Source organism: Wallemia ichthyophaga, assembly GCF_000400465.1.
Source record: "Wallemia ichthyophaga EXF-994 unplaced genomic scaffold scaffold13, whole genome shotgun sequence".
Taxonomy (NCBI): Eukaryota; Fungi; Basidiomycota; class Wallemiomycetes; order Wallemiales; family Wallemiaceae; genus Wallemia; species Wallemia ichthyophaga.
Window position 1 is genome coordinate 236,605 of NW_008806286.1, and position 18,132 is coordinate 254,736.

Here is an 18,132-nt window from a genome sequence, read left to right on the forward strand (position 1 = left end):
AAGTGATGATGTGTACAATGCGTTCCTGAAGACGTAGTAACAAGAAATGATTGCATTGATGATAAAGCATAAGTTGCGATTTTCATAAATTTTTTGTCGCAATTCAAGTAGATTTAGATTTCTGAACAATACTTTGGTTAGAATCGAATCATCAACGAAATTTGAAATTATAAATAGAAGGCGTATGCAAAGACATAATATTGATGAAAATAATAGACAAAGTGTGATTAGCTGGGATATTAAGGACGATTCCTACGTTCAGCACTTGGGTCGTGATACGCAACGATACTCAAATATCGCAAAAAGCTCAGTCAAACAACATTCTATCGATAACTACAATGAGCTTAAGCCAAGCTATCAATGGTTTGAAAGACCAGATAAGGATAATCCACTTGAATTTGATAGCAAAGTTAAACTACTCTATCCGAAGGATTCAAATGACTTGGTCGATCAGTTAAGGTCCAAAATGTCTATCTCCTCACCAATTAGACTGTAAGATGTTGTTACAGATACGCACCCTTAATGCTAACAATGCTCTTCAGTCACAAATTTCATTACAAAGACGCAGCTCAAGTTAATGAAGAATTAGTTCCTATAAGACTTGATTTCGACTTGGATTACTTGAAATTGAAGGAAGTCTTTTGTTACAACCTCAAAGAACCTCATCTCTCACCAAAATTATTGGCTGTTTCATTATGTCACGATTTCGGTTTAAATGAGGTTACCGCTGCTCATCTGATTGAAAAATCCATAAATGATCAACTCGATGAATGGAAATCTTTCGTACATGAATACTCATCGATACACAGTCCATCAACCTCCACCAATACTCAAGGTACGCTCAATAACTCCGACTGTGAATGGTGGCAAGCTTTCAAGGACAACAATATACCCGAGAAATACGATGATCAAGTCAAATCCGTAAAGGATGAGAAATTCATCCACGAAGATATCAGAATTCTAATCAAGTTGGACATTATTCACACCCCTCATCACTTGATCGATCAATTTGAATGGCCACTTTTCACAACCCTTCAACCAAACGCGCCAGAGTTATTCGCAGTGAATTTTGCTGCAGAGATGGGCTTGCCGGGTGAATTCGTCACTTCAATATCTCATAATATACGAGAACAATCCTCATTCTACTTGAAATCTCTCTCAAGGTTGAATTACCCAATACTTAACGGAAATTCAGTTGAAGGAATACCAGATGACGAGTTGCGCAAGTCATTCTTACCACATTTGTCAGAGCATTCAATCGAACGTTCGACCAAAGATAGTATAGATCATACGCCGAAGTTGGACTTGCTTTCACACGAGGACATAATCAATTACGAAAAAGAGTTAGAAAAGGAGAGTAAAAGGAGAAAAAGAGCACAGAGAAATAGGAGATCAAATCTGACACTTCTTCCCCAAGACAGAGAGCCTATCAAAACTTACAGAACTCCGCCAAAGTTCCCAGAGACTTTCATATCTGTTCCTCACTCATTCCTTAAAGAGCAACCAATCGCTATCAACCAGCAAACCCAACAGAATCAACAATTGTCTACCAACTATCCACGAAGAGCAGCTGCAGCTAAAGCAAGCTTGAACATTTCTTCATCAGCTCAAGCCGAGTTGGCGGAAATAGATAACAACGCAGAAGATGAAGATTATGGTGCAGACGATAGTCAATTCGATAACTTTACGTCAACTATGGAATTTGATGAGCATGAAAATAAATATGTTAAGAAACCTATGCAGTTACAACCCTTCGATCAATCAAAGATGGCTATCACGAAAAGACCCAGATTCATTGAAAATATTCCAACCAAGCTTGAATACACACCTACATCTAGGTTGAGACCAGATGCAAAGATTTTCGTTTCAAACCAAGAAAAACCAAACAATTTAATGAAGTTTGGGCACGGTAAAGCTTTTAGAGGAGAATTGTCGCCGGGAACTGAAGTTAAGAAGCTATCAGCGGCTACTTTGAGCATATATTCTTATTTCTCCACTGAGAATCAACACGAGAACATGATCAATGGAGTATGGCACTGTTCGAATTGTGGTGTACCTGAAATGTTCGCCATTGGTCGTAGGAAAGGACCTATGGGTGATAAGAGTTTGTGTGGGGATTGTGGAAAGTATTTGCATAAAATACGCAAGAACAAGCCTGTCATTTACAATAATGATATTGAATATCATCGTAATCTACGCTTGCAAGTGGAAAAAGAGGCTGAAGAGAGACTTAATAACCAAAAAACTAATGCTCAACGCTATAGAAAAGAACTCAAAGCTTCAAGACAAGCCCAGAAAGTTGCGAAAGAAGCTGAGCACCTAGATTATTACAGTCAAAACAAACGCAAGCAAATCATCGATGATAGTGATGAAGATGATAGCTTCGATTTTGGCAAGCGCAATAAACATAAATCTTATGATGACGACGACGATGATGAGTCGTATAACGAAGATGATGACAGTTAGTGTTCCATATATTAACAAAATCTTTCAACTAACACAAAGTAGGCGCACCATCACGTCCACAACGGGTTAGAAAAGTACCATCACACCAAGCAAGGTCACCATCAAGTAGTCAATCTGAAGCTAATGGTGATACAACGAGGCTGTCGGTAGATAGGCCAACACGTCAATCGGCATCAACTCCACAATGGTTAACAGATGCAGCGCGCTTACTTAGGCATCGGTATCCCAACGATCGATTCGTTATAATCGACAAGCCACCACAAAGCGCTGACGGATCTCCAGAATGGCGTATAAAATGTCTTGATTGTCCAGGAAAGATGTACACTCCAGGCCCAGGTTTGAATGTTGAGAATTTCGAAAAGCACTTAAAAAATCGTCAACATAAGCAGAAGGTTGGAATACGATTAGGCTTTCCGATGGGCAATAACGGTATCAGTCCAATTGGACAGCCAAGTGTACTCAGTCCAAGTCAACCTGTGATAAGTCCAATTTCTCATCCATTACAGTTGCAATCACAGCCTGCATCTAGACCACCATCTAGTCAACAGCAGCATCCTCAACACGTGCAACACCAGCAGCACTTGAAAGCGTCACCAATGTACCCAACAATGGGTATGCCTATGTCTCAATCACCTGCACAGCAAACTGATGTATTGGCTGCTGCTATGTATCAATCTCATTCGCAGAACCTCAACCATGGACATCATTCAATTCCACATTCACAATCAATTACACCGCAACCCCAACCGCCACCAATCCATCATCAACCACAGTCATCTATTCATGCAATGCAAGAAGCACCTACACAGTCTCAACATCATCACCTATACAACCATCAACAATTTGTTAATATCCCTCACGAAACGGCAAGACCTGCAGAGTCAATACCAAGCAGTCTAGACATATCCAGTATGGATATGAATTTGATTGGAATGCCTTCCTTCGATTTTGAAAGTGGTATTGGTGGTAATGAGCATGCTGGTTCAGGCACTTACTAATTTAGAGTCGAAACTTGTTGTAAACATATTTTTTTTTTCTCTTTGTAAAAGTCAATCATACTATTTCATAATTTTATAACAAAAGCGTAAGAGCGTAAATTTAAGCTTCAAAATGTTTTAACCGTATATTCGGGCGTTCTATGATAACACCTGGCATAATATGGGGATAGTCTATGCATTTGCTGCCATGATAGCACCGATGAAAGTAAGAACCAACTTTTGTCTAACCTCGACAAGATCTTCAGGTACAACAAAGACAAGGCAACCAATCTTACGTGCTACACTGATAGCAAGCTTATTGTTCAAGAATGCATCATCGTCAGTTCTACCATCATTAACCAAACTGTAATCAACGTAGCCTGGTTTGAGCGCGTCAAGAAGATCAAGGAAGAAATGGCCTGATCTCAATGTAGAATCCTTGAATGAGCGCATAGAAGATTTCTTTCCAGCTTGTGCTACTCTCTCATTCGCCCATTTGACCATGTCAACATCAGTGATTTGGCGACCATTCTTGCTAAGACTGCTGAGGGTGGCACCTATTGAAAGTCTCATAATCTATATCATTTGTATTAGTAAAAAATAACGTAACTGTGGTAGAACTTACCTGCCAAACAGTACCCAAGACAAGTGTACGTGTACCATCTACAATATCAGAACCTTGGATACCAACAAGGTGCATACCATTCTTAATGCAAAGTTCGCAAACATAATTGGTGTTCTCAACTTTTTTGAATCTACTCAATTCTGGACGTGTACTGTCTTCTTCAGAATAAGGGTTTGGCTTTGGCTTGGCAACACGCCTCCAAGCAACGGAGCCAGGTGCAATTTTATCAAATGCTTGTAATAATATGAGACCATCACTGAGATTATCAAAGAGGTTGTGAACAGTTGGATCAACATTCAAGCTGTTTAACCAAAGTATGAATACTCTAGCTTCACGTTCACCTTCAGCATCAAACTCTTCTATCTCGGGAACTTCTTCAATGTTAATTGGTTCTAATCCTGGATGAGTGTTGAAGAGATGGGCAACAAACGCAAGATTAAGTTTTGAGTTACCGCCAATCATTGCATTAGGAGTAAGATATTTCCTCACACCAATTTTGTCAGCATTGTCAAGGATCATTTCCGCTCTTCTGTATAAATCGGATTGATTAAGTGGATCTCTTGAACATTGAGCTGGTTTGAGTTGATTAAGTAAAACAGTGTAATTTTCACCATCGCAAACATCCTTGCTGAAGTTGCCTACGCGTCTGTGCCAGCCAGCATTCTTGAGGTGGTAGTTGAACCATCTAAGAAGAATTTGGTCTGGTGGTAATCTCAAGAAATCTTCAAGCTGTTCATCTTGTTCCAAAAGTCTGTATAGCTCAGGGTGGTTCTTAATATCGATTCTAGAAAGTAAACCTTTTCTAATAATCTGCCAAATAAGACCAAGGATGAGGATTTCTCTACCTTCAACCAGGTCCTGTGAACCGATATTGACGACTTGACAGCCAATAGCTTTAGCAGATTGAATAACGATGTTGTTGTTCTCTGTGGCTTGGAAAGCGTTGAGTGTTGGTGTGCGAGTTTTTGGCTTGTTCAGGACACGCTCATCGATAGTGTCTGGAACTGCGTCATTTATGAGTTTAGAAAGAATGAGACCGTCTCTAGTTTCATCGAAAAGTTGAAAGTTATCTGTAGGCAATGGCAACTTGTCTTTGACGTCAGCGTCACCGTCCAAGACCTGATTTATGTGTCTAGTGAATTCTGATCTTTCATCTTCGTTGATTGTATGTGAAACGTTCGAAGAAGTTCCTTTAACTGTTACTTTTCCTTTCTGAACAACACCTGCGTTGGCATTTTGTCCTGATCTAAGCTTAGAAATGAGCTAATTAAATGTTAAAAGTGAGTTAAATGGTTTTATATTCCAATAAGCTACTCACGTCCACGTAATCCTCAATTTCTACTCTTCCACTCGCATCCAAGCTAACATCCTTGAGTGTCTCTCTCACTTGATCATAAGTTGCTTCATTCTGTAGTGATTTGATTACATCCTGCTGGGCAACGCCCTTTCCTTCAAGGTCAAGCTGTCTAGTAGCTTTGTGAGCTTTACACTCTCCACGTGCACAGCCCACTCACTGGAAAGAGTCAACGAGCTTGAGTACTTCCTCTTGGCTAAATTGTGGGTGCTTTCTTTGTAACTTTATCTGGTTTATTATTAATTTTACCTTTCCGCTGTCAATAATCACTCACGGCGATCATAGTCGATGAAGTAAGAGCTCTGACGTGCTATGCATCGTGGGCGAGTGGAGATCGATAAAACATTTTCAATAAACATTTAAACTTTTAATTGGAATTTTCCTACAAATGTAAAACTTTGCAATGCTAGCTCGGCATCATCTAATTCGAGGAGAATTGCAAACCAGTCTAGGCTTTGTTAGGATGTATTGCTTGGATACTGGTAGCACTCACTTTTTCTTTACGCAGATAATTTGCTTCGCTTTCCAACACCTCAGCCTACATTATCATTCGATTAATTACTTTTTCGAACGATTGCTTCCACTGCTTTTTTCTATCTCTAGTTTTGATGTTTGCCGTATAAGAAGATTTCCCTTGATAAACCAATGTGCACCTGAAGCTAATGTATTTTCTCGTCTTTTGTCGTCCTCTGTTGGAGCTTGAGGTGCGGTAGAGGCTGAAAATGCTGGAATGACTTTTCCTTTCTTACTTGTTACCGTTAATTTTGCTGTTGCTGTTGATGCTTGTGGTATAGATGAGGGTGCAAATGATAAATAATTATCGTACGCGTGGGGGTATGGTATGACTAAATGATGAAGGCGTAAGGAATTATAAAGGATATTTAGACGGACTTGAACTCCTAATAATGTTCGGGTTCGATGTAACTGCGCTGTCAGGTCTCGTTAGTGAGAGTTTGCTGATTGTATCATCTTTAAGAGGTTGACGTGATTGAAATGATTGAAACGGAGAAATATTACCAAAATTAATCAATTAAAGGTCAGATCAAACGTGGAATCGTTGATGTTGTGATAGAAAGAAGGTTGAATATTTTCACCTGGATTGTTATCATTCACCAATGATAGCATACCCCATGTAGCTAGATCTTCGTTGCTAAATTCTAATGAGGGCAGTTCCTCCTCAGTAGGTCTAAGCGGACAATCTGGATGAGCTCTTGAGTGACCAGTTTGATGACATCTTGAACATTTGATGGGCTTTCTCTTTGTTTGGGATTGTTGTGATTGATGAGTCGAAGGTGATTTGCGCTTTTTAGTGGATTCGGAAGTGTATTCTGATGAATTGTTATTCAAAGAAGCAACCAAAGATTCTAAACTATCTATGGTAGATTCCTTTGAATCCTTTGAATCTGTATTTGAAATGAACTTTTTCATTATATTATGAACGTCTTTGATTGTAATTGGTGGTAGATCACTTGATTTGAAGTAATTCACTATCTCAATCGGCTTAGATCCTTCAGACCTCATCTTTTTAACCAACAACTTCTGATTTTCATCTAATCTTCTCAAAATAGAATGATCTTTAAGATTATTTGAAGGCGTATGATTATGATCAGATTCTAAGATACTCAATTGCCATTCACTGTCTTCCCCACTTAATTCCTTTCCTCTAAGCATGAATGGACATCCAGTGCACTTGCTATTAGGTTTACGCTTTCTAGTTTCCTCAGTTAAATTTCTATTATTCTTGAATTGTCCGCCTTTATCACATTGCAAGTAAAGTAATCCTTTACGCGATGATCTAGTGACAACTGCATATCCTTGTAGTTGAGCGTGTTCTTGTACTCTCTTAAACAATTCTTCTTTGCTTTGAAACTTTTCTTCTGCCGGGGGTTCCAAAGGCATTGATGATGTTCACTGTCTAATCGAAAGATATATTATATTCATTACAATCAATAACTTTACATTCTAAATGGATTTATTTGAGTGTTATTTGTTTTATTACTATCATTGTTGGTATATGGGTTGCTCAAATCAAATTGCTTTTCTAATGTTGTTCCAAATGAAGACGTTGGTTGGAACTTTTTGCTGCTTAAGTTTCCTTGCCCAGTCATTTGTCCTTGTAGTCCTGTCGTCTGTGATGGTAATCCTGTACTTTGTGCTTGAATTCCTGTTGCTTGAGATTGCAGTCCTGTGGGCTGCGGCTGTAATCCAAAGTTTCCAACATCAAAATTACCAAATGAGTTAAAAGCTTGCTGTTCTTGCTGCATCTGCATTTGCTGCTGCTGTTGCTGTTGCTCTTGTTTATTGAAAGCATTGAAAGCAAGACTGTTCAATGTGGGTCCTACATTATCATTAGAAAATGAATTCACTTGTTGAGGTCTGTCCTGTAAGCCATTAGAAAATGGGTTGCGTGATCCAGTTTTTTGCGCTGTAACTGGCTTAACAGTTTGAGGTGGAGTAGGTATCTGAGATTGAAATTGCGTTCTTAATGGGTTATTGGCATTCTGTTGTCCATCTCCATACGTGTTACCAGTCTGCATAGGCATTAAAGATGCCCTAAATGGATTAAATCCTGTTGTTTGAGTTTGTAGACCTGTCTGTTGAATACCCATACCTGTCCCTTGTGGTTGGAGTTGTTGAATGCCTGTTTGTTGTTGCTGTAAAGGTGTAAATGGTGATTGCGGTTGTGGTTGTGGTTGTAATTGTTGCTGTTGCTGTTGCTGTTGTGGTTGCATTTGAGTTTGTAATTGTTGCTGGTATGGATTCTGCACACCAAATCCAGTAAATTGTGGTTGAATGGTTTGTGGTGGCGCAAATGGTAAGAATCCTGTATTTTGTGGTTGGATAAAGGATTGTTGTGGTTGGAAGAATGATGATTGTTGTTGAATGTTTTGTGATGGCATCTGTTGTTGAGGATAAGGTTGTTGATATTCATTCATGTTACCACCATTATCACTTTCAATAGAATCTAGGAAATCTTCTGTTTAAAATTAGTAAAGGAATTAAAGAGAGTATTTTTAACATACCTGCTGCTGGAAGTGCCTTATTAGTCTGAAGTTGAGGTTGAGGTTGAGGTTGTGATTGAGATTGAGATTGTGGTGAAGGTGCTTTAGGAGGAGCTTATGTAACGCTTCAGTTTAAACAAGTATGATTAGGTATCACTCACGTTGATAACTAGTATGACTTGCACGATTTGAACTACCAGATTCACCATCAATGACAGATTTATTATGCTTATACTCAATTCTGTTCTGCTCAAAGTTAGGATCTTCCAAATACTCCTTTAAAGCACCATACAAAGATAGAGGTGCATGCTTGATATTTGGTACCATAACATTTAGAACATTATGAAGGCGTCTAGCAATACTGAGGTACTGAACAACACTTTCGGTTTGTCTACAGAAAGTTCTGTATATAGATAAAGCTTCAGTAGCGTCAACCTTACTCATTTCAAAGTAAGATTCAAGAACGTTAATAACGCCCTCATTAAGTGCAGTGAAAAGTTGAAGAAGATCCTTTACGTTGAGTTGGAGAGCAGCAACAGTAACGTCATCCTCAAGGTCATCGAGGAAGAATCTACAAGCAGTAATAGAATCGATTAGCTTCTGGACATGCTTGACTTCACGTAGGAGACCCTTTTCAACAGTAAGTAACCGTAATTGAGAAGGTCTGCCAGTTGGATCAAAGGAAGATCGTGGACGTCGGCTGTTAGCGGAAGAGCCCCTTGTCTCAGATTGAACTTTAATAACGTCGTGTTTAAGATCACGATAAGCTTTTATGCGTAAATCCAAGTAAGTTGCATAAGCTTGGATGTTCTGCGGAGTAGTACGACCATCCCAGTCAATGGAAGCGACTCTACGTAACTTGAGGTGATCGTGATGAGAGAGAAGGTCTAAGATGTTATCAGTATCGCCATTTCTGAATAGAGAGTGGGCAATAACGAGGGATTTGAAAACGATCTGGGGTGTTGGTGAGTGTGAGGGTGATGTACACAGAAACTGAGTTACTAACGATAGAATTTGGTTCACGGAGTCTATCCGAGAGGGCGCGTAGGATATCCGATAGAGTAGCTTGATCTGTGAAGGAAGCAGAAATGATTGGTTCAAGTACCTTTGAATGTAACTTAGATTAAATCACTAGTAAATAACGCTCTCCCACTTTAGATTTTGGTAAATGATTCTGATAGTAAAAAAGTGAATAACTCGCTATTAAATTATTAGTTTCCTTACCTTTGGCTTTGTTGCTGCTTTAACGAGCTTGTTGGCAGAGGACATGGCCGTGGGTGATAGAGAGTACAATAAATCAAGTAAAACACACATAACACATAATAACAGTCATTTGGATAATTTAAAACAAAGTAAACGTGCATTGCTTTGATTGGATGGGTTGCCTGTATTAAGACTCTTTCAAGTTATTTATCCTATCCACGCTACTCATCCACTGAGTTACTTGCATACCATTACTGTACGAATTGTTAGCATCTTTCCTCTTTAAATTTAACTCGTTTAACCCACCTTGGAACGTGCACGCATGGCACGACGCTTGCGGCGGAGACGGCGCATACGCTTCTTTGCCCACTTATCTCTCATCTATAAGCCTTGTTAGTATCCTATCATTGGAATTTATTCTTTTCCCCACTTTGCGAAAACTTCGAGCGTGTAGAGGAAAGAAGTTGAGATTCAAACAAAGTTTATTTGGGGCTAAATTTTCAGATGAAGATTTTAATTCACTGACAGTGTATCTTCAATTCAAGCTGATTTCTACTAATTACACTACCCATTAAACTCTAATCTTTCTACTCTCTCTTTCAGTGACGTCGACGATGTCATCCTCATCAAATTCAAGTGAAATTGACTCTACAACTTCCTCTGATATTAATAGGCAAAGAGGTTGGCGCTTATTACCCATAATCACTCCCACTCACCCACTTTAAGAGTTCGAACAGGCCATCGAGCAGCTTCAGCTAATCATTTCAGTTGTGGCATTACCTTTCTTTGGAAAATGGCTTGGTAGAAAGTTCAGCTTCTGGAGTTTGTAATCTTATCTTTGATATTCCTATCACTAACACATACCCAGTCTACTCACGCTTTAAACTATTCGGCTGGTCTTCGAATCTTCTGTTTGGTCCAAAGGTTGCATTAAGCTCAAAACTAAGTTAATTAAAGACTTTTAGTTTAGTCTTACAATTACAACTCCTCCACCTAATTTGGCATCTTGTATCGTCTCTTTTCCTTGATTGAGTGCCTTTGTTGGGAATGAAGTGGTCAATTCATATCCAATACCTCTCAAGCTAGGCGTGTTACTATATTTCATTTAAGATTAGTATGCTACATCTTTTTCAGCCCAACTCACCTTTCGATTTCCTGTCTGAGATTATCTATCGTATGATCTGTATTCAATCTAACTACTGTTCTGCTACCATCATTCAATCTTACTTGAACTCGCGTCGTTGGTTTACTCTCATCAACCTTTACTTTTTCTCCTATACTTGTTGGTGCACTTGCTGATGCTCTCTCTGGTTGCCTAATTGATGCAGTAACTGGTGCACCCAATCTCTGTCCAGATGCTCCCTCGAATGGCTTAAAAACCTTTGGTGGTGCCACGTAATCCTCATCTGTCCTCTGACTAACGCCAAGGTTCACTCTCTGTCCAAATCTTATGTTTAGCAATGAAAGTGGTGCACGCCCAGAGTTGAGCGCGTCTAATGTCTCTTGATGCTCATCGTAACGCATCAATGAACCATCATCAATACTAAATCCATCTCTCCAGAATGTGAGACTTCTATTAACTGGTTCCTCGTCATCTACTTCCTCCCAATCATCATCGGTTTCAAATGAATTGCCTTGATTGCTATCGACAGGCTCTTCCTCTGAACCAAGTCTATTTCCTCTACCAGAAAAAGCATTAGGCTGTTCTTTGTTAGACTTTGTCAAAGTCTCGCTAGCTTCTTCATTTGAATCTGCTGCTTTCTTCATTATATCACCAACTATGTCATTCGGTCCTCTAGGGCCACCCTTTGAAGGTCCTTGAACACTCAGACCGCTAAGAACGTTTAGTGACGCTCGTTCGCCCTCCAATTAACTCACGATCTTTCACCACCAGCGTAGAGCTTCTCACGTTTACCAGGATCTTCCTCGTCATCGCTGTCGTCGTCATTGTTGACATCTTTGAGTGTTGCGATACCAGACGATTTCTTTCCCTTCCTGAGGATAATGATGAGTAAAATTAAGCACTGAATATTGATGTACTCACTTGGAAGATTCCGGCTTCTGCTTACGTTGGCCCCATCCAGAAGGTAAAGGTTCAGCAGGTGCTCCACCGAGAGTGGTAGGACCTGAGTGCTGACGTTGTGTATCTCTAGATTCAGCCATAGGCTGTGGCTGTGCTGCAGCGCTGAAATCATCTGCGTAAAACAAATCCAACGCCGACTGTGCATCACCATTCGTTGCTTCAAGGAGTTGCTCTGCGGTTTGTTGATCAGTTCCTGTGATTCCAATGATCTGGTCAATTGCTGTTTTTGTTGTTAGATGCGTGTTTGGCTTGAATGTGTGCTCACATGGAGAAGACATGATGGTAACTAATCAAGAGGACTTGTATATAATGATCAGATATCAATACATAGAAGACAAAACATATAAAACTTATCCAAGCAATACCTGTGTGTTGGCTGATCCTTGTAAGAGCATAAACAGACACCCAATGGACCTTGATCTAAAACCAATATTAATCGTAGCATTTGATCCAATCATACTTAAAATCTCCATTTCAAGTTCATTTAATCTGCATTAGTGTATATTTTGAATACTGGCACCATTAAGAGTTCCACAGCTGCGTGAAATTTTTCAGTCAACACTCTTTCCAAGCCATCGACCATACTTACAACTAAATTGGAGTATGATTTGTGTCCTAATATAATGACAGCTATTATCAGTTTTTAAACACTACCAATTCTTGATTCCTCGCTGATGCTTATCATTTTGTGCAACTTCTCCAGTAAACAAACCGCGATCCAAATAAAGTCCATTGGAAAATTACTACCTTTCACTAACAGGAATAAGAATTCATGTGCAAGTGAGTCTTCGTGAGTATTAAAAGCTTTAGGTAATATGATTGAGATATAAAACGAGGCAACGTTACAAACGCTTTTGAGATCTTCGTTGCCTGCAATTACATAATTATTCGCTCTTTACATTTCACAAGAAATTTCAGAGCTTCACTTAATTTGGAACCTTAATCAGCAGACCATTAGCCAAAGATAAACATTGTCTCATCAAGGCTGAAACTGTTTCTTACTACTATATGGAGCTTAACTCACAAGCAAAGCTTACGCTTAATCTAATCTAACTTATAAAGTAAGTCACATGATTGATAACGACTTGGTTGACCATCGCTTAGCATTGCCAAGGTAATCGACTTGAGAGTTTAACCGCCTCATTTACGCACTTTGATCTAAACATACCAACTCAGGTATGCTTCTTCTTAAGGAATGTCAAGACTGTTTGCTTCTACACAGATACTGCTTCACTCAATATACTGTGTCTTTTCGAACAACAATAAATTGAATACCCTTCAACTACAATCACAACTTAAATATAATTTATCCTCCTTCGCTCCTTTAACTCATAGTTTAAGATTTCTCAAAACTCAAAAATGTCTCATTCGATGCAAGCTACAAGTTTGAATTTTAGAGGTGGTTGTTTTAAGGGATATGTTTCACAAACGATATGAGCCAGGAACTTGAATTAAGCCCTCTCTGTAGATGCAGGTACTGCAAATTATCCTATGAAATTGCTCGTGAAATTTGCAGAAACTAGTAAAATGTACATGAATCCCAGCGGAAAATCGTTTACCAATCGTTGTCAACGTTAACTTTTGCGTCTTTTTTTTTTGTTACTATTTGGATCTATTTATGTGTACGTGTACTCACTTTGTTTCCATTTGTGTCCTTTCGCTTTACCTGCTTCTCTAGTAGATTTTCTGCCGTGGTGTTTACGAGCTTTGCGAGAAGATTGCTTGTGTAGATCCAAAGCAACCTTCTCTGCTACAGAAGTACCCTCCTCTTCGTTATTTCTGTTGTTTGCACGATGCTCTTTCCTTCGGCTTTGGAGTTTGAGCGACTTCATGAGATTTGTTGGCACTCCTTTGTCATCTGTAACCTGCTCTTCACTTTGATCTCCATTGCCATTGCTTCCTGAGTCACTACCCTCTTCTTCCTCTTCATCTTCATCATCATCATCCTCATTCTCACTACTCTCATTTTCACTATTTTCATCCTCACTACCCTCTATATCCTCATCTCCGTCCTTCGGCTTGTTGTTTTGTTCTTCTATATAATGTTGATCCAACATTGACTGCTCTCTAGCGCCAAAACCGGTTGTCATAACCTCAGCAAGAAGAGCAACCTGGCTTTTATCAACTACATCATCGAAAGAAGGCCAAGAATCAGGCTGATACCTGAATCTTTTATCGAAAAACTTGACGATGCAATGAACATCGCGATCAAAGTACTCTTCAGCATTTGGATGACTAACTGAAATCATTTGTGGGAAATCAATGAGCACAGGCTGACCATCAGCTGATCTAATAAGAATGTTAAACTCGTTGAAATCACCATGAACGAGACCAGCTTCTGCCAGACGAACAATCAAGTCGAATAACTGAGTGCATAGTTTTGCTGGATCTTCAACTTGAGCAATAGATCGAAGTGGTAAGGCATCCTCCAAAGACATTAAAACAGTGTGCCGTACTTGATCAAGGGGAGTTGGAACAGGGAAGCCGTGCTTATGAAGAACTTGCATGAAAGCATATTCTTTCTGAGCAGATAATCTGGACATGTACATCCAAGTTGCAGATTTACGTTTGCCGAGGTAGTCTCTTTTTGACTTTATAGCTCTGAAAGAGACACGACCAAGTCTATTGGGTGTGTTAGACGAATGAGGAGTTGAGAAAGAGCGACAAACCTATGTATCTTCAACACACGCTGTTCACCCTCTTTATTAGCAACAACGAAAATGTCAGATTCTTTACCGACACCGATCTGATTACCGACAGAGTAAACAGTATCGCGCTTGCTCATTGCCCTGAGAGCCAAGTAATCATAACCACCGTAAGTGAGTCTATAACCATCGTATTTAGTATTTTGAACGCGGGCAACGAGGTTACGCTTGGCAAGTACACCAAGCATCTTATTAGCGCCACCGGATCTAAGCCCAGAGATCTGATTGATCAAAGAAGAAGGCACAACTTCGTGGTTCTTTGAGCCCATCTCGCAAGCGGTGAGAACTCTAAACTCTACAAAGCCAATTAGAATGAAATAATAAATCAAAGCCAGTTCTAACCATCGTTTGTAATATATCTCAAATCTGTTGCGTCTAAGCGCATTGTGGTAGTTAAGCAAGGAGAGATATACAAAGAAATATAATTTTATTTAAATTTATTTCATTAACACCAAATCATTAAATCCACCGAAATCCCATCTTACCCCCAAACAGCCAACATGCCGACGGTGAAACGGCGTCCAGTGGATCTAATCCCAAATCCAGCCAATGACGATCCACACGCTCAAGTATTTTTTATAGACAGTACTTCAGAGATATTCCTGGATTACACTTCATATCTTTCACGTATTCTTTTCTTAAGAGAGCACATATTCCAATGCTCTAATTCTGGCAAGAATAATCTCACTTATGCTGAGGCTTTGGCCTCCGAGTTATCCGAAGCTAAGAAGATGGAAGCTCGTTTCCAGCCAGCCATAAGAGGCCCAATCCTCCGCTCTGCTGCTTTTCGTGGGTTATTCAACAATCTAATCATTCACTCGCTTATCCTCCTCCAGAGGTCATGGGCCGTCTCGACAGCCTCGTCGATCATATCTTTGAACGCTTCAAGAATCGTTTCTGGCCAGGCGAGAGCTTATTCGTTGATTTACAAGGCCAAAAGTACTTTGCCAGAGTTATTAACGTCTATCCACCCAAGGAAATCGTCCATTACATCCAACAACATCGCGAGCCTGATGCTAAACGTGTCAAGACGGATCCTACTGACGATTCTATAAGAGAAGCTAGCGGCCTCAAAACCTCTGAGCTACATAGAATGGGCGTTGACTTGGAAATCCCTCAAGCAGAAGCAGACGCTGCAGACCCTCCACTTTCCTATTACTACACTGTTCAATTAGCTGGAAAGGATGACAAATTTAGTGGCTCTTACATGGAGTTGAAAGCTGCTTCGTTATCGTAGGTAGATTTGGTCTTCATAATTTTCCCCTAACCTTCCTTCTAGACGTGATAGATTGATGTTCTCAAAGTCTATTCTTCGCAGATATCTTCGTGATACTCTCTATCGCTCAACGGCTGTAGGCGCCCCTTGGCGTGTCAAGCCTGAAATTGCCAGAACTTTCAATATACCTGAGGAAGTCACCCTTGAAGCAAAACATAAAAGTGATGTTGACCGTAAATTTAAGCTCGAAGAGATGAAGAAGCTTTTAGAAGGCAAGCCACGGGAGCCAATAATTGAACAGCCACAATTACCTGCTCCTGATCTAAAACCACGTGCTAAACCGCGAACAAAGGCTGTCAAAAAAGAATATGGTATCCTCCCCGACGTAAAAACTGTAGTGGCTGCAGTCAGAGATAAGGAAAAGAAGAAATCAACAAAATACCCCTGCGAAGATTTAGATATAATACTCACTACACGAGAGATCAACGCTAGATCAAAAGAGAATTCATTAGTTAGACCAACACCTACAATCCCCATTTCTGCATCGCATAGCACATTTGATAAATTATTACAAGTATGGTCATTCTTAAATATATTCGAGATTCCACTGCATTTGTCAATCTTCACTTTGGATGATTTGACCAACGTTTTACAACTAACAACTACAGAACAGGGCGTACCTGAACTTTTGACGGAAATTCACGTATGTTTAGTTAACATGCTCATTCGCGAACGTGATCATGTTGAAGGTATGACAGAAGCTCCACTTAATGAAGAGGCTTCTGCCGATCAAGAATGGGTACTTGGGACTGTTGATAGATATGGTAACGCTTGGACCCGCAAGCTTATCAGTGAACAATCCGAGCGTAAAGAACAATGGTTGAGGGCAACTGTGGGATGTCTGAGAGGAGTAAGTGCGCTTTGATTACCTTGAAACACAATTTTAATATCATGTAGCATCTCACTAATGAGACACATGCTCAGTACAGGCGAATCTTTGCCCATCTTTTTCCTCCAAAGATCCTTGACTCGAATTCTGATAAAAAACATGGTTCAACGTCTTCGTTGTCGTCAATGGAAGATGAAGCAAGGCCCGAAGAGAGATACTTTACTCTTTCATTCGATGACAAGCTCCTTCTGCTGTCGGCTTTAATCGATAGAGTAAAAATGACAAAACATATAAGGAACTTTGTCGACAAGGCTGAACCTCAATTGACAGAGCTTCGAAAGGAAAAGGTAGATCTTAACAGAGAGAAAAAGAAGTTGACGGAAAAGTTAGAAGGAAATGACAAGTCCAATTCGCAAGCACCACCTGCTGGAGCTGATGGGGCACCCGAGATTGCTCCTGATTCTGTTCCAGCGCAGCCATCTACTTCAGAACAAGCTTCCGAACCAGTAGCCGATAATCATTCTGAGGGTTTGAGCGAACCTCCACCAGCCGACGAAGAAGCTAATGGAGAGGATGAAGATGACGAGGAGGTGGACCAGCTCGAATCTGACAGTAATGAAGACAAGGAAGAAAACGAAGTAGAAGATGATGCAATGGAAACTGAAGACAACACAAAAGCAGAACCAGAGCCAGTAGAGCTTACGCCGGAGGAAGAAGTCGTGCGCTTGTCTAACAGAGTTGAGGAAGTTGACAATGAATTTAGATCTACTCACGGAACTCTGCGCTTGAGACCACTTGGTGAAGACAGATTTTATAACACTTATTGGTTCTTTGATGGACTTGGTAGTCGACCATTACAAGGTACGGCCTCAAAACCAGGAGATGGTTACGAGACGGGCAGACTGTTCGTTCATAGGCCACATCTGCCAGATCCTGCTGTTATGTCAGCGTCTCACGAGTTAATTTCACGCTTGATGGAGGACACAGAAAGTGATTTACGTAAAGACGAGAATCTCTATGCGCAAGTGGAGAAGGACATAACGAATTTGCTGACCGATAGGAGGAAAGAGGAGGAAGGTGAGCCGGGTATGCTTCAACCAGGTGAATGGGGTGCATTTGACTCAATGGGTGAGATCAGGAGTCTCATGAACTGGTTTCAGCAGAAGGGTAATCGTGAGCTTGCACTAAGAAATTCGATACAAAGATGGTGGCCTTGGTTAGAGCGTAGCATCAATAGCCGTAGAGAGCATCTAGATGGAAATGCGCAAGATGTCAAGATGGAGATCGATGGCATGTCATCTTCTATGTCTTATCGCAGCTGGAAAAATAAGCGAAGAAATTAGTAATTCATTTTGTATACTAATTATTAGCTTAAAGGCTGTTTATGTATTTAATCGCTTGTCACGTATCTCACTTAGCCTGATTGTGTGCCGGCCAGAGGTACTAAAAGCAAAATTTTTCATAAAAAAATATAGGCAAAAGACGTAATTCAGTTCACGTTGTTTACATATTAGCATACCTAACAGATACCTGAGGTTTTTCAACTCATTTTAAATTAAAGTCCGGAAAAGGAAAGTCAAAACAGATGTGGAGCTTTTAGTGCGAAAGGGGT

At 40.1% G+C, this 18,132-nt stretch overlaps 8 protein-coding genes across 8 annotated transcripts; 3 read left to right on the top strand and 5 right to left on the bottom strand.

The window, feature by feature from the left end:
- Positions 1-184: 184 nt before the first annotated feature.
- On the top strand, positions 185-3,464 carry J056_001109 (SWI/SNF chromatin-remodeling complex subunit snf5; the record flags this gene model as incomplete). The annotated part of the gene is made up of 3 exons (XM_009270737.1): positions 185-492; positions 543-2,461; positions 2,509-3,464. The coding sequence occupies 3 exons, from the start codon at positions 185-187 to the stop codon at positions 3,462-3,464; spliced, it is 3,183 nt and encodes a 1,060-aa protein (XP_009269012.1).
- A 171-nt stretch (positions 3,465-3,635) lies between these two features.
- On the bottom strand, positions 3,636-5,705 carry J056_001110 (Fimbrin; the record flags this gene model as incomplete). The annotated part of the gene is made up of 5 exons (XM_009270738.1): positions 3,636-4,019; positions 4,069-5,331; positions 5,387-5,534; positions 5,583-5,650; positions 5,697-5,705. The coding sequence occupies 5 exons, from the start codon at positions 5,703-5,705 to the stop codon at positions 3,636-3,638; spliced, it is 1,872 nt and encodes a 623-aa protein (XP_009269013.1).
- A 743-nt stretch (positions 5,706-6,448) lies between these two features.
- J056_001111 (uncharacterized protein) lies at positions 6,449-7,321 on the bottom strand (the record flags this gene model as incomplete). The annotated part of the gene is made up of 1 exon (XM_009270739.1): positions 6,449-7,321. One exon carries the CDS (start codon positions 7,319-7,321, stop codon positions 6,449-6,451), a length of 873 nt encoding a protein of 290 aa, XP_009269014.1.
- A 56-nt stretch (positions 7,322-7,377) lies between these two features.
- J056_001112 (ENTH domain-containing protein C19F8.03c) lies at positions 7,378-9,693 on the bottom strand (the record flags this gene model as incomplete). Its single annotated transcript, XM_009270740.1, has 6 exons — positions 7,378-8,399; positions 8,446-8,538; positions 8,586-9,378; positions 9,431-9,529; positions 9,578-9,598; positions 9,649-9,693. The coding sequence occupies 6 exons, from the start codon at positions 9,691-9,693 to the stop codon at positions 7,378-7,380; spliced, it is 2,073 nt and encodes a 690-aa protein (XP_009269015.1).
- Positions 9,694-10,241: 548 nt separating this feature from the next.
- J056_001113 (uncharacterized protein) lies at positions 10,242-10,578 on the top strand (the record flags this gene model as incomplete). Its single annotated transcript, XM_009270741.1, has 3 exons — positions 10,242-10,308; positions 10,354-10,449; positions 10,496-10,578. The coding sequence occupies 3 exons, from the start codon at positions 10,242-10,244 to the stop codon at positions 10,576-10,578; spliced, it is 246 nt and encodes an 81-aa protein (XP_009269016.1).
- A 189-nt stretch (positions 10,579-10,767) lies between these two features.
- J056_001114 (UBX domain-containing protein 3) lies at positions 10,768-11,988 on the bottom strand (the record flags this gene model as incomplete). Its single annotated transcript, XM_009270742.1, has 4 exons — positions 10,768-11,461; positions 11,506-11,622; positions 11,672-11,930; positions 11,976-11,988. 4 exons carry the CDS (start codon positions 11,986-11,988, stop codon positions 10,768-10,770), a joined length of 1,083 nt encoding a protein of 360 aa, XP_009269017.1.
- Positions 11,989-13,265: 1,277 nt separating this feature from the next.
- J056_001115 (Serine/threonine-protein kinase rio2) lies at positions 13,266-14,800 on the bottom strand (the record flags this gene model as incomplete). The annotated part of the gene is made up of 4 exons (XM_009270743.1): positions 13,266-13,297; positions 13,347-14,332; positions 14,380-14,710; positions 14,758-14,800. 4 exons carry the CDS (start codon positions 14,798-14,800, stop codon positions 13,266-13,268), a joined length of 1,392 nt encoding a protein of 463 aa, XP_009269018.1.
- A 115-nt stretch (positions 14,801-14,915) lies between these two features.
- On the top strand, positions 14,916-17,863 carry J056_001116 (Imitation switch two complex protein 1; the record flags this gene model as incomplete). Its single annotated transcript, XM_009270744.1, has 4 exons — positions 14,916-15,204; positions 15,252-15,648; positions 15,695-16,541; positions 16,589-17,863. 4 exons carry the CDS (start codon positions 14,916-14,918, stop codon positions 17,861-17,863), a joined length of 2,808 nt encoding a protein of 935 aa, XP_009269019.1.
- Positions 17,864-18,132: the final 269 nt, after the last annotated feature.